The sequence below is a fragment of the Ctenocephalides felis genome, unplaced genomic scaffold (genome assembly GCF_003426905.1).
Source record: "Ctenocephalides felis isolate EL2017-DRISC unplaced genomic scaffold, ASM342690v1 CF-g0.4_SCAFFOLD_01886, whole genome shotgun sequence".
Taxonomy (NCBI): Eukaryota; Metazoa; Arthropoda; class Insecta; order Siphonaptera; family Pulicidae; genus Ctenocephalides; species Ctenocephalides felis.
Genome location: NW_020538040.1, coordinates 131,950,474 through 131,968,008, shown reverse-complemented (window position 1 = coordinate 131,968,008; position 17,535 = coordinate 131,950,474). Strand labels below are relative to the sequence as shown.

General features: G+C 29.4%; 1 protein-coding gene across 1 annotated transcript in view; it reads left to right on the top strand.

The window, feature by feature from the left end:
• LOC113375914 (leucine-rich repeats and immunoglobulin-like domains protein 1) overlaps window positions 1-17,535 on the top strand; it is a 64,253-nt gene that overhangs the window by 17,805 nt on the left and 28,913 nt on the right. Inside the window, exon 2 of the mRNA XM_026615853.1 lies at window positions 17,374-17,445. Coding sequence (XP_026471638.1) covers window positions 17,374-17,445 — 72 coding nt within the window. The remainder of the gene's footprint in view (window positions 1-17,373; window positions 17,446-17,535) is intronic.

The following is a 17,535-nucleotide window of genomic DNA, read 5'->3' as shown; positions in this document are numbered from 1 at the left end:
AACTAAAATAAATGTTATAAATACAGATATATGATACCAATACGTATATTTTGGAAGAAGATTCTTGGAATAATATCTTTTGACTATAATTGTCATCTCCGTAGGAGAACACTTTTTACCGCCAATTTAAGTCAATAAGTACCAGAACATTTTCTAAACAATGAGTTCTTAACCTAAAAATGAAATATAGACCTTGAATTGAGGAATACTTAATTTTTGATAATAATAATCTATTTAAATAACAAAAGCATTTATCTCGGATTCTTAAATGTTTTAAAACACATAGTGTTGACATGAATTCTACATTTAAGTAGGTTATTTCAATATTCAACTATCTCATTGTCAGTGCAATCAAACCATCTTAAATATTTATAATTAGTACTTGAAAATTATAATACTAATCTTGGTAAAATAAAACTGGGTAAGGTTTGATACGTATTTCTATTCTGAAAAAAAGAACTGAAACATAAACATGAACGTATATATATATATATATATATATATATATATACACATATGTATACATATATATATATACACATATGTATACATATATATATATATATATATATATACATATATATATATATATATATATATATACAAATAGATGTATGATTTATGATTTTCATTTATTTATTTAAATATCTAAATTAGCATTCCTTTGAAATGATATAAATTAACGTATCTCACCTGTTCAATTAATTTAATTTCAATATTTATTGAAGATTTCGAAATCAAACAAACTCAAATATAAAAACTTAGTTCTGTTTATTTATCTAGAACACTTACTTCAAATAAATTTCGGAATATTACGTCATATTTGTTTATCTAATATTATTTAAAGATAGATTTCAATTGAGTGCCCAATGGACTTGAATTGAAATATGAAACTTATGCAATAGGAACTAATATTGCTATGACTACTGGCAGGGCCGGATTTAGAAATTTGGCGCCCCGGGGCACTGGCAAAAATGCCGCCCCATCCCTGAAATTTTACGAACTTTCGAACTTTTTTTTAAAGCAATCGCGCTGCTTCAGCTGCTTAGGGACAAAATATAGAAGCGCGTAAAAGCCTCGTCGCAGTCTAACAGATAAACAATGTTACAGAACGCATATAAATGTAAACAAAATTTATACTTATTAACATATTTTTAAAATATCTGATAATTTGATGTGCATGTGTTTTGTGATCACTTTTGTCCACCAAATGTTTCTTTTACAATTTTTTTTATTGTATTATCGAAACCGCTAAACCTGCCTCCCACAAATTTAAGCAGTTATTTATTCTGTAAATTTTTTTGAATGATATTGGACGCTTCTTTTCTCAAAAACTCATTTTTGGCATTTTGGCCCGTATCTTCAAAACAGTTGGACCTGCTTTGGCCAATAACTAATCAGCACGTATCCTTATAAATAGGAATTGAATCATTTAAATCGGTTGATCCGTGTTCCCGAAATCGACTTAAATAATTAAAAAATATTAGATTTGTATTGATGGGGAGACGTGCTGATTAGTTTTTGGCAAAGGCAATTACGAAAAATGGTAATTGAGTTTCGATATTTCTTCTTTGAAACAGCTACGCAGCGCGATTGCTTTGCAAAAAGTTGAAAAGCTTTTTATAAAATGTAATTTTTAGTACGGAATGTTTCAATAATTTGTCTTAAGGCACAATGCCATGAGTCACTAGTTTAAATTTTTTTTCGACGCTATAAGCTTGGAAGTGCACAAATTCGTCATTTTAAGAGGGCTCGAGAACTGAAGTAAATATTTTTCTTAAACTTTCAGCTTTCAGCCAAATTGCCAAATTTAATAACTTATTAACCAATTTGATAATTTATGTTCGAAGAGGGAGGCAAGGCAAAATAATAAATTTTAATAATCGGTTATTTCAAACCAAATTTTGCATTGCAACCGTATTATGTTTTGTTGATTATATTTCTTGAAATAAAAAATGTTGTTAAAAAAAGCTGATTATATTGTATAGAATTTTTTTCTCACTATCCAAATTTTGCCGCCCCCAAAAATTTGCCGCCCTGGGCAGTAGCCCCGATTGCCCCTACTGTAAATCCAGCACTGACTACTGGCATAAATTGTAGCAGAAAAAATAGAATATATAGAGCATATAAGGTAATATTTTTTTGTGAAAACCTATATCACTACTGCATGATATCAGGGTATATGGTGGTGGTATCGAACCTGGAATCTGGGGTTGCATGATCAAAGATCTTTCCACAGAGCTATGTGAAACCTTTTGTATATATATATATATATATATATATATATATATATAAGTACGGCTTTTGTTTCAGTTTATATTTTATTTAAAATTATGAGTATTTCAAACATTAATGATTTACTATAAAGTTATTGCAAATAAAGACTGCCGTGGAGGTTAAGAACGTGGTTTAGTAATCCCTAGTTACAGTTAAATTATATTAATTAAACATATATGATCATTATTATTTGTTGGATTGCAAATGAAACTAAAATAAACTCAATTATTATCCCGTTAAATTATTTTATACGTTAATTAAACATCATATAGTCTTAAAAAAACTTCACTTAAACGCTCAGTATGTACAAATAATTTATAAGAAAATATTGCAGATTTAAAATTGTTGCAATATGAATAATCTGATACTTTGAACTAGCAAATTAATACTTGGCTAGGCAAGGGTCAAAATACTAACCTCGGCCATCTCGGTATAGGGCAGTATGTTATGATATTAGTTTTCCACTTGAGGTTATAGATCTCAAATATAATCTCAAGTGAAAACCGCCTTTCGTGGGCATTGCCGCATAATATATGAAGTAAAAAAATTGTCATCTGGTTTTCTTTACCCCAGAGGTCGGGTAAAATGGGACAGCCAGGGGGCTAACAGATCCAATGTCTCATTTTTAATTTAAAGTGATTTGATGCAATGCCAAATATAAATTTAATGGACACATTTTTGACAAAGATAACACTGTATATAACCTTGATCTGGAGTTTCGTCAGAAATATTCATCAGTAGACTTAGAATAACTATTTATTGAATTTATCTCTTGTTAAATTGCTTTTTAACTTTCTGTAGGGTAAGTTATAGTAATCGTAACGAAATCGAAAATTAAAATTTTTATATATCTTTACATTGCAGGGGTTTCCGAACATTTTGACATACCTTGGTAACAATGGATGTGTGTGTGTGCGGATACAAATATTCGTCGACGATTTCGGGAACAGTTTTTGAGAGAACGGATCATCCGATCGTTGACGGTGTGCAAAAAATGCTTTTACAGAAATTTTCGTAATTTTGAAAATTTTCAAGAAAAATTTACAGTTACAAAAAATTCAACATACACATAAGTTGTTTCTAGAATACGCTCGTCACCCAATTTAATGAGCACTTATAAATTTACAGTATGTATTTATAATCTATTTGAAATTATTTAAAACAATTAATGATTATTTTCATTTCTCGAATGTACACGAACTTTCAGCAATTTGCCTGAAGCCACGATGCCATGCACCACTAGTTTTAACCTAATTTACTTTTTTATTGCTTACACCTTTGCCCTGGCTCCCGTTTACCCCACCTACATGCAAGTTTTCATAGGGGTTATGTACAAACAACCGTTGAATTAAACCCTAAAATAACAATACATTTTATAACACAATTAAATAAAGTATACTTGAATTTATATGAATGTCTTGTAAACTAAATCACGATTCTCACAACCAAGAAAACTAAGAACGAAAGAAAAAATGCATTTGTTACAAATTTTCAAACTTTGTCATTTATTTCCCGATAGCGAAATCATAAGAATCCAGGTGGCTGGTTATACATAATTTGCCCTCTATTTTCAAATATTGTTGTTAAAAATTTTTTAATTCCACTTGTTTTTGAGATATTGCTGGTGGACCTTTTTACCCTCTGGCCTTTAAGCTTTGCTCTACTTTATGTAAAACTAATTGTGCATGGCACCTTGCCTTAAGGCAAATTGCTGGAACTTTCTGTACGAAAAACTATTTTTTTTAAAAAAGCTTTAAAATCTTTTCAAAACTTTGAAAAATATGTTTTTGAGAACTTTTGAAAATATTTGATTTTTTTGAAAAATATTATATTATATATTATATATTTTGATTTTTTTTAAATTTTAAACATTTTTTAAAGCTATCGCACTGTTTAGTTGTTCTAGAGTCGAAATATCAAAGCGCGTAAGCGCCGCGTCGGAGTCTAACATGTAATCATTGGTACGGAACTCATAAATGTACACAAAAATTGTACTTATTAATATAATCTCTATAAAATATTTGAAAATATGATGTGCATATGTCTAATGACAATTTTTGACCGCCAAATGGCTTTTTTTTTACTTTCATCTCCAAAACCGCTAAGCCTGTATTCCCAAAAATTCAGCAGTTTTTCATTTCGTCAATATAAGTAAAATGTTTTTTGAATTATTCAAATCGGACGCTCCAAAAAATTTGTATCTGCAAATACACAAACACATACATTCATTTTTTCTAAGGTATGCCAAAATGTTCAGAAATCTCTAAAACGTAAAGATATATAAACATTTTCATTTTAGATTTTTTTGCGGTTACTATAAAATGTTAGCAAACCTTTCAGCCGTTTAAGTTTAAAATTCTAAAAATGTCTAATTATTCAAAGGATGGTAGTTTTTAAATATGAAATTTCTATTGTATTTGTTTATAAAACAGGGAAGTTTAAGCGTTTTGCTGTATGGCACAACTCCATACCCTATTATTTAATACTTTTGATCGATTTCAATAAAGTTAGTCGGAAAAATAATAAATTTCTTCCCAGACGCTGGTTATTTGGTTGTGTTTCGGCCATGAATTCGACTCCATGTGACCCATCCCATACGTTAATTTTTCAGCCCGTGGCACTTGGCTTTTAGCCAGTGTCTTATACATTTGCAATGACAAAAAGTATTTTTCATGAATTTTTGTGCTCCCCTACCCGAAAAGCATTTAGGGAAACTGGTATTTGTCTCCGGAATATCCGTTTCCAAGTCATTATTTGTGGGTGAGGTTACGTTGCTGCTTTTGATTACTAAGATGTAAATCGGATGAAAAATTATGCTCGTCAACAAATATTTTTCATCTATAATATTTAATGATTAATAATAATGTTTGTGTATAATTTATAAAATACTAAATAAGATTCGATTTTTGAATATACCAACATAATTAAATCTTAAATATGCTAAATGTTAAACTGCTATCAAGGTCAATGGAATCATTAGTTAATTTAACATTTTCTTCATCAGTGTTTTTGGTTCGTTTTTTGTACGTGTTCTACCTTATTAGGCAAATAATTGACAGACTGTATTTTCAAAAGCACTTCCAGCTCACCTCCATGAAAAATTTCTAACGCTTCTTGTCAGCAACAAACCTTGATCATTTTTATTATCTCTTATTATTTTATAATTGCTTCATTTCTTTTTATCTTTATTTATGTGTTTAATAAAATATATTATGTGAGGAATATTTTAGTGGACATACTTTCTTTTACTTTATTATTCATCTTAACCACACAAAGTAAGTTCAAATATAGAAACATATGCTGAACAATTAAATATGTTATTAGAGGAAATTGTAATACAAATTGTAAACTTTGTAAAGTTTGAATGTAATTTGTGTTCTCACTTCTTGAGTTACATAAAGTTTTATTTCAACTAGTTGGTATTGGTATTTTGGCTTAAGGCAAGTTACATGAACTTTCCGATATGTGTAAATAATCGACTTAATCAATAAAATATAAATTAATTTATGAGTGATTAAAAGTATTCCGAGTGGATTCATTACACATAATTGAAAACGAACGAACACGTTAACTCAGAGTATTTTTTAAAAGCAAATTTTCAAAAATGAATAATTTTTATAATTGAACCAGTTTTTGTAGGATTTTGGTTTAGTATGTTTATTAAGACCAAGTACTCTATTGTTATACCAAGTGAATCGTCTAATTTTAATTTTAACAAACGTCAAAAAAACTACTCATTTTCTCAAACTTTGATGAATTTTTAAAATTAAACTACTTGTCGTAAGGCCGTAATATTTCAGTAAGTTCTATAAGACCATGATGTATATCATCAAAAAAAAATCTATAAAAATCGGCTTAAACTTCCATAATATTTTAGTATGATCTATAAGACTATGGTGGTATCTATCTTAAGTGTGTGTTGTTTTTTAATAAAAATATATTAATAATGTAATTGGACAATTGTGGGGTTATCTTATAATAAGAAAATCTAGAATAGCTAAACCATTATAGTATTATTATAAAATGCCAAATTCTGATTGTTGTTAAAAAAAAAACTAGTTGCAAGTGGCATTCAGGCAAGTTGCATGAACTTTGATTGACTTCATCAATTCAATGCAATAACTCAGATAAAATTTAGGTAAAACGTTCCACAGTTTATTTTGAAATAAAAAAGATTTCACTTTGAATAAATACTAATACTTTTAATATCTGTAATTGTATTAATTTAATTTATTTAACTAAACATTTTTTATTTTAATTCTTGTTTCAAAAATGCATTTTATTTAAGTGTAGACGTCAACAGTGATTTGTACAAAAACAGAACAACGGAATGTACTAATTGTAAGAGCACTGCTCATTATTCCAAACTTTGATGAATTTTTATTATTAGATCACTTTTAGTGGGTGTATAATATTTTAGAATGCTGGTTTGAAGCGTAAACTTTATTATTATATAAGTTCTATCAATATCGTAAAAAAATCAACTATTAAAATTAACAGGCGGCTTGGCCGATCTTTACCAAAGCCTAATAATCACTATTCTCAATTGATATATTTCGAACGAGTTTTCAATTTTCAATGCACAATCACTTGGAACGTCGAGAAATCATAAATTCAGCAAATCGGATTTTCTGGCATAAACATAACCTTCGAGAAGTTAATAAAGAAGCACAAATATTCATTGACCAGAGATATAGATCTTGTGGTTCAACATGTGCCGTGAAATCAGTTGCGCATTTGATAAAAAATGAAATGATTAAATATTGCATCTAATAATTCCATGTGCTTAAAAAATTTGCATTAAATGTCACAATATAGCACAATTTATTCCGAGCTGGTTTATTTCAATCTAAAGTCTAGTGTCCAGTTTATGCATCATAAAGTTAATAGCTTTCTAGATTAAGAACATGTCTTGTTCGAGATATTTCCTTTTAACAATAATGCATGTGGAAGAGTGTTTGAAATTTGAATAAATCACGGACTGCATTTATTTGCGTATTTCACATGCTTGTAATGCAAGTGTTGTCATTTCTTTGCATTTTGAATTGCATTTCCGTTGACGTCGTCTGCTAATACATTGTAATCCTGTGCGTTTTATGCGTTTTTTCATCGCTTGCGATAATCAACATTTTCTTTCAACAAATAACTATTCGTTCATTTATTTTATTATTCAATTAACGGCTTTGCGAAATGTAATGTATTTCAATTATATAAAAATCTTGAACCAGTAATATGGTTTTGTTATCTTTGCTTTTGATGTCTTTACCTTTTTGGATCTGCTTGATTTTTTGGCTATTTTTTTAAAAAGAGCAATATACACCAGATATGTGTATATGTACTTATTTTTGTTGTTGTTGCTGTTTTATTTTTAACTTCCCGTAGGGTAAGTTATAGAAATCGCAAAAAAATCGAAAATGAAAATTTTTATATATCTTCACGTTTCAGAGGTTTCTGAATACCGGCCATTTGGCGGTCAAAAATGTTTATTAGACATATGCACATCAAATTATCAGATATTTTATAGAGATTTTAACAATAAGTATAAATTTTGTTTACATTCCTATGGTTTCCGTACCAATGTTTACCCGTTAGATAGCGACGCGGCGCTTACGCGCTTTATATTTTGTCTCTATGCAGTTAAAGCAGTACGATTGCTTTGAAAAAAAGTTCAGATCTTCCAAAATATGTCAAAATAAAGGAAACATTTTTTTTTCAAAAAAAAAAATTAAAAAAAAAATTTAAAAAAAAAATTAAACAAAAAAAATTTTTTTTCAATTTTTTTTTTCAAAAAAAAGTAATTTTTTGTCAAATTTATAGTTTCTCAAAAATCTTATTTTTTCGAAGTAATTTTTTTTCAAAAATGTCAATCGTTTTTAAAAAAATAATAATTTTTGGTACGGGAAGTTCCAGCAATTTGCCTTAAGGCACGATGCCCTAATTGCCTTAAGACAGAATTCCACTTACAGCTAGTTTACGTATTCTACGAGCAGTTCATGGTCCTCGTCGTCAGTCGTAAGAGTCCTTTCTAGTTGTAATTATTTTACTTTTACTTCAAATTGTAATTAAGACTTTCACACTTAATTCAAATTGTTGGGTAAGTTATTGTAATCGTCCAAAAATCGAAATTGGAATTTTTTGCATATCTTCACGTTTTGAAGGTTTCTGAACATTTTGGCATACTTCAGAAAAAATAGATGTGTGTGTATGTATGTATGTATATATGGATACAATTTTTCGTCGATGTTTTTGAGCACACGGATCAACCGATTTGAATGGTTCAAAACACATTCGATTCCTATTGATAGGGAGATATGCTGATTAGTTTTTGGCAAAAGTCGGTTCAGCCGTTATAGAGTAATGCAGCGAAAAGTGTAGAAAATAAAAATAGAGTTTTTGAGAGAACGGAGCATCCGATTCGAATGATACAAAAAACATTCAATTCGTAATGATGGAGAGAAGTATCTAACTAGACTCACATAAGAATGTTCCAGGTTCAGATTCGCGTTGAGTGCAACGTGATATCAAACGATATAGTCATATCTATTTGCGCCTAAAAATAAAATTTAAACTAGTGGTGTATGGCATCGTGCCTTGAGGCAAATTGCTGGAACTTTTCGTACCGAATTAAAACTTTAGAAATCTGAATTATTTTAGATATTAAATTTTTTTTTTCTAGAAATTAAAAAAAAATTGAAAAAGTTTTTTTCTTTCCCAAAAACAATAGTTTCGCCAACACAAGCAGAAAGTTTTTTGAGTCATTCGAATTGGAAGCTTATTTCTTCCAAAAATTGCCATTTTTTGCACATTTTGGTCGGTATTACCGAAACGGCTGGACCTGTCTTTGCCAAAAACTAATCACAACTTCTCCATCATTACGAATTTAATGTTTTTTTAATCATTCAAATCGGATACTCTGTTCTCTCAAAACTCGATCGCTATTTTCTGCACTCTTTGTTCTTTATCTCCGTAACGGCTAGACCTGTCTTTACTAAAAACTAATCATCATATCTCCCTGTCAATAGTAATCGAATATTTTTTAACCATTCAAATCGGTTGATCGGTGCGCTCGAAAACGTGGACAAACATGCGGATACACAAAACACACACACGCACACACACATACACTCATACACAAATATACATCCATTCTACTTTATGAGGTATGTCAAAATGTTCAGAAACCTTCAAAACGCGAAGACATGCAAAAATTATTATTTTCGATCTTTGGCCCATTACTATAACTTACCCTACGGGAAGTTAAAAATAATACAAAAGTAAAGAAAACAAAAATAATATAAAAAATACTAAATGATAATTCAATAAATGATCAGTGGGTAATATTGGGTTCAGTCTCGAGGACTTTGAAATCGGCGATATTTTTTAAAAAACGACGGTCTAAAAATAAAAAAGGTCTAAAATCGGCTCACATACAGACACGTCAACATATCCCTTTTCTTTTGATTATAAACTATTCGGAATTGCTTGAAACATTGAACAAACATAAAATTTGCAATTCGACGAAAACATAAAATTCTCCTTCGGATAAAGTTTTATTGGCTAGATTTTTTATCTTTTAATTTGAAATTACGTTGTATCGACTAGTCGCATAATTTATTTTCAACTTTTTTTTTCAAAAGACTTTAACATGTGGTTTATAATTTCCGTGAATCTGTGTATGTGTTTTTTCTGAATCGTGTAAATTGAGAATAGAAATCGTGGAATCTCTCCAGTACGACCCAATAAGGTATTTTTTTCATTTAAAATTATAGTTTCAGTATCAGCGACCGCTCAGGTTTATTTGCATAACCTCATGTACATAATAATTATTATTGACGCGTTCATTCCTGTGGCCTTGGCCGCGCACTTTACACACTTTTATAATTATATGTATAGCCCGATACTGCATCGGGCTCAGCTTTAGGGTTCTGTACCATTAATTTTTTATAGTCGAATTGGGTTAATTTTCATAATATAATTTAATATATAATAATATAAATGTATCAAATTTGCTGCTTTTGTTCTTCTTTTCTTATTTTTGTTGATCACATACATACAAATACATACAGGCAAATAATTTAAGATTAATTCTAGTAAGTAGTTTTTGATTTAGTTAGATATTTCTTCCTAATGCCTACAATATGGGACCGCAGGAATGGTTCCAGTTTCAAATTAATTATCACGCCAGATTTAAAAAAAACTGAATATAAACTTTCATAAAGTTTAAAAATTCAGTATATGGTACTGCTTAGTATTTTATACTAAGCAGTACTAGTATTTTATATACTAGTTCGTACTTATGTTAGTATAACCATGCTCTGACCTGTGTCGTCAAAGGGAGCATTCTAATGCATTATATGTATATATATATATATATATATATATATATATATATATATAACAATGATAAATAGTAGTCTGCCTAAAGGCAGGTCCATGGTATGAAACGCCACAACTCAATGATTTTTGTTCCCCCCCTTTCCCCTCATGTTTTTTTTACTCTACCTTATTTTCCAAATTTTTGGTCTTGTGCTTTGGCTTTCAGTTCCCTGCATTTCTTCTTCTCGCGTAAAACATTAATCATCTGCATTCTTCTTCTTCCTAATCTTTTCAGTCTTTCTATTTTACCTTTGACGACGTCATGTAGAAGGCACTCTTTTTGCAGAATGCAGAATCCAATCTTCGCCCACTCTTCTCAGGACTTCTTCATTTGTTACCTTGTCTGCGCATTTTATCTGCTTCATTCGTCTTCAGCACCACATTTCAAAACTCTCCAGATAGTTTTTGTCGGCCTTTCAAACTAGTGGTGCATGGCATCGTGTCTTAAGACAAATTGTTGGAACTTCCCGTACTAGAATTGAATATTCGAGCAAAAAATATAATAATAAATAAATATCGATCAATGATATGATATATGATATATAATGAAATATTTTCAAAAAAAAAACATATATAATTACTATATATTTATTCGTTCATATAATATACAGTGACGATCTTATTGCTTAAAACACTTGAAAATATTTACATTATTTATATTTATTTATTTATATTTATATTTATACAACACAATTATACAGTTATAGATATTAATGGTTTTTAACTTAAATTAATAGATACTATTAATTAAATTTATTAAATTAATACATACTATATTAAATGAGATATAATTTAAAAAAAACAAATGTTATTCTAATTTCACAGAATAATTTACTGAAAGTTATAACTCAAATACTCATCAATAGAGTAAAAAACTTGCTCTTTAAAAAATGTGTTGAGTAATTTATTAAGAAGAAATACCGAATGAATCCATCTGAGGATATATTTCTTACGAGTAAAATAACGCATATGAAACATATACATTTTTAAACAGAATTGTATTTTTAAAATTTATGTATTGTTATATATATATTTTTGAAAATTTTGAAAACTTGAAATTTGTTTGAATTAAAAATCTTGGTACGGAACCTAAAAAAATTGTAACAAAATTAGTCCACATGTTTAAAATCCTTATAAGATATCTCCTAATTTGATGTGCATATGTCTAATCATCATTTTTCATCGACAAATATCATTTTTTTTACTTCTTCTGTATCTCCAAAACCGCTAGACCTACCTTACCAAAAATTTTACCAATTCTTTATTTCATCAATACAAGTAAAATGTTTTTTTAATCATTCAAAATTTTAAAATTTTAGTAATTATTTATTTCATCAATACAAGTAAAATGTTTTTTGAATCATTCAAATCGGGTACTTCGTTCTCTCAAAATCTGAACCATTTTTGGCACTCTTTGCCCCGTATCTTTGAAACGGCTGGATCTGCCTCCACCAAAATCTAATCAGCTAATCAGTTTTTTAAATCATTCAAATCGGTTCATTCGTGCGCCCGAAATCGCGGACGAAAAATTGTAACCAAAAATACACAAACACGCACACATACATCCATTTTTTCTAAGATATGACAAAATGTTGAGAAACCTTTGAAACGTAAAGATATGAAAAAATCAATTTCGATTTTTTTGCGATTACTATAACTTACCCTACGGGAAGTTAATAAATATCTTAGACGTTCGAATACTAATAATGAGTTTGTGGCGCCCGTATTCTGCTGTTGTATAATAATTATAATAAAAATGAAGTTATTTGCAACAACGATATAAAAAATGATAATAGTAAAACTCATACCAACCAGAGAAAACATAGAAGAATAATGGAGACAAATAAAAAGTGAATAAACTAGATGTAACTAGCATTTTGTTTCAATAGAAATTGCATAATCTTCTCTACATATCTAAAAATAATTGGGTTGATAAACAAGAATTGAAAACCTTTTGTTTTTTAAATGTTGATCATATATAAACTGCTTGTTCAGTCTTTTATATATTTGTTACAAACTTTTACCTATGATAAGTGCAAAAATTTTATTTATATTTCAATTACTCCAGAAGAGGTGAAATAGAATTCATATCATAGGCTTTACCAACCATCTTTCCAATCCAATTGTTTATTTAAACTTCATATTTTTTTAATTATATTCGAATTTTCGGGGAAACGAGAATGAATAATTGTGTTTTAAACTATTATTCATGGAAAAGCATCTCAGTCGACACAGTATCAATTCATTTGGTGTCCAACTAATCCTTTCGTTTACAAATCGGTCAAAAATGCTGTGAGAAAATAAACAATTAAATAGCTTGACTGATCTATTGAAGAAGCAAATAAAATCAAATCGATATTTTTCGTTTTTGACTCTTCGAAATCCAGTTATGTGATGACAAAAAGCGATGAGCTAGGGAACTAGTAAGGCAATAAATTATCTATACATACTATCTGATATCATTGCAAAAATATATCAAATATGTGAACCAGGAATAAAGTCTAAACTATTTATTATATATTCAGTTTTTTATATTGAGATATGTATGTGCAATTAATTTGTAAAGCTGGAGCAATTAAACCATATAATCCACAAGCAGGATAAGCTAGAGCAAGTTTTTACTATTCAGATCGACAACAGGTTTGTTACATTGTTGTTTTAGCATAAAGAATTGTTTAAAAATAAATTATTCCGAAAATTATGAGGATCTTGTCGATTTTATCTAGTGATAATTGCGAAATGCTTTGGATATATATTTTTTAATTGAATTTCCAACATCTTAACAATATCATTTTTTACCTTCAGTCTAGCCAAAAGCAAAAGATTTTAACTTTAATTTTCAATGGACATGAATGAATTGGAACAAAACAAAACAAAAAAACTGTCCTTAACACATGCACACACATATCTTATATATTATATATAAATCTTCTGTACGTATGAAATCGCACTATTTTTTTTGCAAAAATCGGCCGAGGCGTTTCTTCGTAATTTATACATTTTTGGCGTTTCTAATGAAACTTAAAATGGCGATAGATTTCATTATCTAGAACATACTGATATATTCCAGGTCTATGAAATTGGTTATATTAGAAAAATTCAGTAAAGCTTGGAATAATAGGCCGCATGATACGAATCGAATATTTTTTTAAATTATTGTAAAATTCATTAATTAAAATTACTAATTAAAGAAGCTAAATTCATATCATAACTAGTTGGTATTAGTATCTTGTCTTGAGGCAAGTTACATGAACTTCCCGATATGTATAAATAATCGGGAATCAATAAAAAATAAATTAATTTATGAGTGATTAAAAGTATTCCGAGTGGATTTGTTCGGAGTATTTTCTAAAATCAAATTTTCAAAAATCAATCAATTTTTATAATTGAACCAGTTTCTGTAGGACTTTAATGGTTTACTATGTACATCAAGACCAAGTACTCTATCGTTATATCAAGTAAATCGTCTAATTTTAATTTCAACAAACGTCAAAAAAACTACTCATTTTCTCAAGTTTTGATGAATTTTCAAAATTAAACTACTTGTCGTGAGGCCGTAATATTCTAGTAAGTTCTATAAGACCATTATATACATCGCCAAAAAAAGTTCCATAAAAATCGGCTTATATTTTTTTTCAACAGTTAATTACAAGAAAACGGCTCGGTAGATTTTCACCTAAAACTAATCAGTATCATTCTCAACTAATATCTTTCGAACAGTTTTTGATTTTTTAAAATCGATTTGGTAGTATGAGCTTAAATGTGGACAAAAAGTTTAACACTTTTTTTCAAATTACAAAGAAACGGCTTGGCCGATCGCTGCACAAAACTGACAAATGATAGTCCTTATTGAGATACATCAAATGGATTTTAAATTTCTGAAATCGGTTCAGGCGTTTTTGAGAAAACGTCGATCAAAAGTCTAATTTTGACAAATGCTAAAAAAAACGATACTAATTTTTGCAAACTTTCAAGAATTTTTAAAATTAAACGACTCTTTGTAGGGCCGTAATATTTTAGTATGATCTAGAAGACTATAGTATCTACCGTCAAAAAAAAAACTTTAACTTTATACAAAAAAACGGCCCGGCCGATCTTTACCAAAAACTAATCAGCACGATTCCCAACCAATATCTATCGAATGGTTTTTGAATTTTTAAAATCGATTCAGAATTGCGGGCTAAATGTGGACGAAAAATATTTCACTTTTCTGCGATTTACAAAAAAACAGCTCGCTTTAAATTTTTGAAATCGTTCCAGCCGTTTTGGAGAAAACGTCGATTTACGGCAAAAAATCTGTTCCCACACACACACACATACTTTTTCTAAATTTGGTCTCATTCGATTCAGAATGGGTTGAAACGTCGAGAAAACATAAAATTAGCGAGTCGGATTTTTTGATGAAAACATTTTATTGTAGTAGATAAATATCGATTCTTTTTGACTAAGTCCGTTATTTACATGTATCGGAAAGTTTATGTAATTTTTCTTGAGACATAGTTTTAAAAAGGTTTCGACAAATTACGTTAACCGATTTAGGTATTTTTTTCTAGTTTTTGTAAAAACAGAAAAGCCGACGGCTAACATTGACTAAATGACGAAGGGGTGACTAGGTGCTGTGCCAGGAGAGGGTAATGACAATCGTTAGAGCAGCTAAACTATACTGATTTTGAGATAGGGTCTAAAAGGAGAAATATGAAGTATGATTATTCGAACAGATTTCCATTATTGCTTTCAATCATTGCTTTACATTAACATGATCTGTGGACCGCATTGCTTTTAAAGAGCCAAAAGTAAGTTTTCATGTTCAAATTCTTTTAATCATGACTATTAATTGTCAGATAGATCATTTTTTTTAGTGGCCGGAACAAATAATTGTCCGATTGTGGCAGGTCTTGAAAATGTGATGAATCCATTTAAGCTACAAAAGCTTTTGGCAATTGACCAAACTTATGCAAGGTCTTGCGTCGTCTTGATGCAGGACTATACCTTGCTTGTAGGTTAATTCTGACCCTTTCTATTGAAGTATATTATTTAGTTTATACAGATGATGATATAAGGCATCCAAATTAACCGTTATGTTATCCTGAAAAAGCTGAAAAATGAACAACTCCTTTAAAATCTTGCCAAACATACTGCATCACCTTTTTCTGGCCAATTTCAGTTTAGCACCTACTTTGAGCAGGTTCTTCTTCTTTGTTTCATGGGCAATTGCGTGTATTGTGTTCTTCACATCCCATTTGACATTCCTAGTGACAATTGGCTTCAAAACCTGATAATTTTCAGGTGTGCAACGACACACGTTTCTTTCTATGAGAACTATACATTGAGTTTCGAGGAAAATCCCAGACCTTTTGAGTGATCATGAACTGTTGAATTTGATAAATTTTAACTCAATGGGATCTTATTTATTGTTATTCGCCGGTTTGCATCAACTAATGCCTTTCTCGCGTCTTTGTCAGCTTCAACCATACTTCTTGGACTTAATGCATCTTGGGCATCAAAATACCAGGAATGAAATTTAGCAAACCAATTTTGGCCCTATCATACTACCAACACGTCATTTCCGTACACATCGGTCAATTTCATATTGACTTAAACAGTATTTTTACCTTTTCTATAGCAAAAGAGTAAAATATGTCGAAAATGCTGCATAATTCTTTCCGTATTCAAAGTGGCACCATCTAAAAACTACTGCATGAAATTGATTAGAACTTTTTACACACAATCCTTAAAATATAAGTTTTCAAATTATATAATAATTATAGGGCTTAGGTGTGATGTTAGGTTAAAAAAAATATAATTATATTCTGGTGATAAAAATACGAAGTGGCTTTCCGAAAACCTTATATATTGTTGTATTATATTTATAAACTTTGTTTAAATGTTTGTTGTTTTGTGTTACATATTATTGGTAAAAAGACAGTAACTGTAGTTATAAACCATTTTAGCGTCTTTAGCTATAGTTTTTAACCTATATTTATGTCTGTCACAACCGTGCCTCGGGTGTGGACGGTTGTGACACTCACTTTTTTTGTATGTTTTGATTTAATGATAAATCTGCAGCTTGATACCAAATTTTCACTTGAAATCATAGATTTCAAATATGATTTCAAGTGAAAATGGCCTTTCGTGGGCATAGCTGTAGTGGCAACATGCCACTTGGAAGTAAAAGTCATCACTATTACAACAATTGTAATAATAAAAATTCAGCACATAGAGATGGGACAACTGTTTGGGTTGCCATCTTTAATAATTGTAAGATAATTAATCACAACAGCTCATTGAACTCATAAGTTCTGATCGCTGTTAAAAATTTAAAAAAAAAATATATAAAAAAAAATGATAAATCCATCCATAGTATTTAAAAACCGTATTTCAGTATTTTTACGTAAGCAAATTACCATTTACCACTACCATTACTATTTAATTAACTTTTCTCACAGCTAAGTGGTAAATTACCAAAAAATTTGCTGATCAAAAAAAGTAGCACAACTGTATCCAGTATATCCTACTATAATAATTTTAGGGTTCTGTACAATTTTTTCTATTCATTTATAGAATTTACTTGGTTTTATACATGATACTTTGTGTTATTTTATATAGAATTAAATGTTGCGTTTATTTTCCTCTTTATGAAAGATTTCATGTCAATATTAACAATATTTATAATTATAATGTAAAATAAAATCTAATAGTATTTTTTTTATTATTTTTCAGGGACTTGTCTAACAACAGCATAACGGAATTGTTGCCAAGAGCTTTCGCAGAATACGAACAGCTAGAAGAATTGTAAGTATTTCTACCAGGATGGTTTTCGTTTTATCATCGAAAAAATCTTAATGCAAAATAAGGATATACTTCTACAGCTTGATGCAGAAA